This window comes from Cyprinodon variegatus, unplaced genomic scaffold, assembly GCF_000732505.1.
Source record: "Cyprinodon variegatus isolate N-32 unplaced genomic scaffold, C_variegatus-1.0 Scaffold584, whole genome shotgun sequence".
Lineage (NCBI taxonomy): Eukaryota > Metazoa > Chordata > Actinopteri > Cyprinodontiformes > Cyprinodontidae > Cyprinodon > Cyprinodon variegatus.
In genome coordinates, this window is record NW_015151037.1 from 671,076 (window position 1) to 676,307 (window position 5,232).

At 42.5% G+C, this 5,232-nt stretch overlaps 1 protein-coding gene across 1 annotated transcript in view; it reads right to left on the bottom strand.

Annotated features, from left to right (window-relative positions):
* sorl1 (sortilin-related receptor, L(DLR class) A repeats containing) overlaps positions 1–5,232 on the bottom strand; it is a gene marked incomplete at its 5' end in the record, with an annotated part of 73,949 nt that overhangs the window by 32,175 nt on the left and 36,542 nt on the right. The window contains 4 exons of the mRNA XM_015392290.1: positions 337–492; positions 804–956; positions 1,030–1,164; positions 1,250–1,381. Coding sequence (XP_015247776.1) covers positions 337–492; positions 804–956; positions 1,030–1,164; positions 1,250–1,381 — 576 coding nt within the window. The remainder of the gene's footprint in view (positions 1–336; positions 493–803; positions 957–1,029; positions 1,165–1,249; positions 1,382–5,232) is intronic.

Consider the following 5,232-nt stretch of genomic DNA (forward strand, 5'->3'; position numbering starts at 1 on the left):
AAAATCTTCCTGGATGGAAGAGAAACGTCTTTAAACTTGGAAACAAAGTCCAGTGGATTGATTATTTTTAATTTTTTTTGAGTTTGTTTCTTTTCTATATTAATTTTACTTATTTATTTATTTCCTATAGTGATTAATCTCAGTGCATGCATTTAGTAGTGTTTGTATTTCTGCTTTTGTGCACCACTTTGTCCGTGCTGGTCTTTAAAAGTCACCGTATGCGAGTGAATCTAAGACGCTAGTTTAGGTGTAGAAATAAAAACCTTTGCAGCTGTTGATTTTTCTCCTTCAGACGACGGAGAAATATTCTGGAGGATTAAATGCCTGCAGACTTACGGCAGTTAGCTTCGTCCGAGCCGTCCTGGCAGTGCGGGTGGCCATCGCAGCGCAGCCACTCCTGGATGCAGTGGGGGGGGTGATCGCACTGGAACTGCCCCTGACCGCAGCGTCCGGGGGCCGGGGGAGGGCCCGCCGTCATGGAGCTGTTAGCTGCTGTCAGAGGAAGCAGAAGAAAGTTCCAGATAATCTGCTTCAGTCTAGAAACCCAACTGGCTAATACAGCTGGTTGCTTAGCAACACATGGAGTTTCTCTGGCATAAAACATGTAGCTACTCTTCCTGCCGTCTGACTGGATGACCAAAGGAAAGGAATGTCAACCATTATTCCCTTAGAAACCGAGACGTCGAAGTTCATTGACAAGCTGGGACCCTAGAAACCCGGATCTGGTGCTGAATCATCGGAAAGTTTCTGCCTTTTCCACAAAGTATCAAACCTAAAAAAATTCCTGAACAGATCATTTCAACCTGTGGGACATCCGAGCTCATCGCTGCCGTCAGGACAGTCGGCGTAGCCGTCACAGACCCAGGTGTTGATGATACAAGCTCCTGTGCCGCAGTGGAAACGGTTTGGGGCGCAGGTGATGGGCCCAGAGGTGGCAGCGTGCGGAGTGGCGCCCCCTGGAGGAGACGCATGACCTGTTAGTCCAGGAATAAGACAGAATGTAAAGAGAGCTTTGGTCAGGAAACCAACCTGTGCACTGGGCCTCGTCCGACCAGTCGCCACAGTCGTTCTCTCCATCGCACTTCCACCACGTAGGAATACAGCGACCGTTCCTGCATTCAAACTGGAAATACCTGGAGCAGCCCGGCATCTCAGTGGGAGCAGCTGGAACGAAGACAGTCAGAATGATTTAACGGTTCCAAACGGTGCGTACGCATCGCAGCGTGAGTAGGAGGAATCTCCTCCTCACCGCAGTTGGCTTCGTCAGAGTAATCCCCGCAGTCGTCCATGCCGTCGCACTTCCAATCCAGGCTCACGCACATTCCGTTAGCGCACTCAAACGTGTAGGAATCGCACACTTTGCCAAACTCAGACGGCGTAACTGAAAGAGAGGGAAACAAAAACTCAGTCTTCGTGGAAATCAGAAGAAAATACATTAAAATGCAAGTTTTGCTGAAAACAAAAAAGCAAAAACATATTTAGGTAAAAAAATTGCTCCTCCCCTTTAACATTTGGATCCACTGAAGGACGCTGGGACTTTCACAGCACTAGTGGGGTTTTTTTTCGCACAGTAAACTGACAGGAAGGGGATAAGAGAGAGGGGGAGAGACATGCGGGAAAGGACCACAGGTCGGACCCAAACCTGGGTCAGCCGCGTCGAGGACTAAGGTCTCGATACATGGATCATGCGCGCTAACTGCTGCGCCACCAAATCATGGCGGCTGTGACTTTTTTAACGTTTTTTTCCCTACATCCACCTTTTAGAAAAGACACGTATTAAAGTAAAAGTCCGCTCATATTCAGAATACAAACTTCTGAAAGTACTTTAAATATTAAATTATTACTAATTGTTCTATTACATATTGTTCAATAAATGATAAGTGTTTTTAATTTTCATTCTAATGTGCTTTACTGGAGGCATCCATGTTTGTCAAAGAACATGTAACCTGCATTAAATAATCACCCGCAGGAAAGCACACTTTAAGTTTTGGTTCGAAGGTGAACTCGGATCTCTTCTGTTGCTGTTGCCGCTGTTGCTGTGGCTAGCTGCTCATGTTGGCGTTTTCCTAAATCGCCGAAGAATGCTGTGAAAACAGCCGAAGCATTGCAATGAGTGCGCTGTGACAACCACTCGACGGTCAGTTGTTGATCCTCTGTCATTTGTTCTTTTTTTAAGTAGAAACTCGGCGGTGACACGCCCACTTATAACTTATGTATTGGCGTTTTAAAATGGTTTTGTGGTCTAAAAAACCATTTTCTTTTGTTAATTATGTGGCCAAATGAAAGATATGCTGTTAAAGTGTTATATAAGCCCTTTGATTTTGTCCTTTAGGGATTCTTTTAGTTATTTTTTTTTTACTATTATTTTGATTTTGTGAACGGCCAATGGAACTCTGCACTTGGTTGGTTTCTCCGTAGTTGCGCAACAAAACCAGAAACCAATTAAATGTTTGTTGAAGTAGAATTTAAGCAGTGTCAATTAAAATTTGATAGAATTTAAAAATGCACTTCTTTGATATCTTGTCTGACTTTACTTTGATATTTTTACTAGAGCTGTAACATTGTGATTAACTTGAAACTTATTTGAATGATTCCTGATAAATATTATTGAGAATATAGTTAATTATGTTTCTGAATGTTTAGTTGTTGGGTAGCAGTTTAACTCTGGTTAAATGCAAATTTTTGTTTTATGTATGACCTCGTTTAGGTCAGGTTTTTCCCCCCCCCCCAATTGTCTCTACGTCAGGATGGCGAGCTACCACTGGATCGCCGCAGCTTTGCGGTAGGATGCCATTATTTATTTTTTTTCCCCTTCCCTTGGACAATGGACTAAACCAGTTGGACTATTGTTTGGTGAATCATTTATCACCTTATCAAAAAAACCCACGAACTTGAATAAGAGAAAGAAAAACTCTTGTGTCTCATCAGGGTTTATTTATTTGTTTATTATTGTTGTTTTCTTGTTGTGTTCATTGTCTATATTTATAAAAAAATATATATCATTATTCAATACCTACCTAAATATATGAAAAAGTATGCATTAAAATAGAATACCTTAACTTTATTTTCTGTCGGATGGTGTTTATTCACACACAGGCTCCTCAGCCGACTCTTTCTGATTGCCATACCAACAAACTTGGCCGTAGTCAGGCGCCTAGCCTTAACTAGCGTTACAAACACTACTGCCACCTACTGGTTAGTGACATTGTCACGGTGCGGTATCGGCTGTTGATCAAGTCCCAGTGCTGTATCTGGTGTTTGTCACAACGCGCTATTATCCAAGTCATCTTGAAAACATTCTTCTTCCAAATGTTGGCTACATATTACGTGTTTTTTCTCTGGCCAGAAGTTCGATGGCAAATCCTCCCTCTTCAAGTTGGCGATCCAACGACCAACCCGTCCGTGGAGGATCAGGAATCAGAAAGGTGGAATAACTCTTTTTTTTCTCTTTTCCCCGATGTATTCCAGCATCCAGCTGCCATGCACGTGGGCATTGTCAGTTTCACTATAGCTCTGGTGAATTTCAATGGTGAAGTCCTCTGGAAATCTTCAATAATTGTTGTTGATTGCAGATGTGTCTAGTAGTTCCCATTGATTTAGCTTGGAAAGCGGGGAGAATGGCGCTAGGCTTACCGCACCGTGACGTCACTGCTGGAAGATGGCAGGAGGGAGGGGCTACTATATTTGGGCAAAGATGGCCGCTCCCAGACTCAGAGATCGGCACGAAAATTATTGTTTTAATTTTTTTACTAATTAATGCTAAATTCAATAAATCACCACAAATGTAAAAGTATAAAAGTTTTAGTTATAAATAATGACCCATTGGTTATTCCTTGCTGACCGAACTACTTTAACTTTTATTGTCTAAACCGTCCAATGTTCATCTATTAGAACCAATCAGCCAGTCAGTAGCTTCATGGCTGAAATATGCTCACGCGTTGGGTCGTCGCGCCGTGCACGCCATGTGCGAGCCCATAGAAGCACTGTACTCTTTATAGTCCACGGGATGTAGGCGCAGTACCCGCAAAAACACATAGGGGCAGTGATCAACATAACGAGCAAAAATGCAGAAAAAAAACAGAAAAAGATGACGTTCCACTTCCAAAATGGCTGAATATAGTTTTGTTTATTTAGGAATTGATGATAATGGAAGAATAGTAGGTGAATTACACAGAAATATACGATGGAATAAAAGGGCGGGTTTAGCTGCTGCACAAAGGGAGACGTGAAGATGGGTACACAACCCAAACAGACCTTTTTATTTTGGAACATATAAATAAAATAAAAAAAAAATGCTGTTTCACAAAAAAAAGCTGAATTCATTAAGTACTATGGGTGGTTTATGCTAGTTACGGTTTTCAGTTATCCAGGTCAGAGTCATTCCAAAAAGTTAAAAATCAATCCACTGGACTTTGTTTCCATGTTTGAAGACGTTTCTCTTCCATCCAGGAAGTTTTTTCAATTCAAAATGTCAGAAATAGCGTTTAGTTCCAGGTTTTATCCAGCAGCCCAACAAAGCCTGGCTTTAGTTTAGAAAACATGCAAATAGAAACGGATGAACGGGTCCCCCCCCTTTGGAATGGGGGTGGTTTGGCTTCTTAGTTAGCCTGCAATGCCCCATACCTGTCTATGCCTCTGAAAGGGGGGTCGTTAGAGGGAATAGTTGGAATGGCTGAATAGGGGAGGTCTTCTGTTCTCCTGTAAAGGGTTTGGGGTTATGATGATAGTGGGATGGAATCAACTCTATCGCTGCATTGTAGGTTTTTGAAGCTGAAACCTGAGTACCCCCCCGCCCCCTGTTTGAGGTTGGTTTTTCTTTCTTAACATAGATGGCTTCCTTCACGCCCCTCTCAAACCACCTGTCTTCTTTGTCCAAAATGTGAACATTCTGGTCCTCCAAAGAATGTCCTTTGTCTATAAGGTGTATATCTACACTCAAACTCTACGCTATTTCTGACATTTTTAACTGAAAAATATTCCTGCATGAGAAGCGAAACATCTTCAAACTTGGAAACAAAGTTTTTTTTTAGTTTTCAGTGAGCAAGGTTCTGTTAAATCGACTCGTACCTCCTGTATACTACACGACACAGTACACTAGCCTCGTGAGACCATCCTGATCTCGCGAGCTTTCAAGATTTCACTCTCTAATCAGTCTGGAGACTCTCCGTTAAAGAAAATTTGGAGCCGTTCACCAAACGAACGTCCAATCAGCGTTGGCTTTGAGGCGGGTTG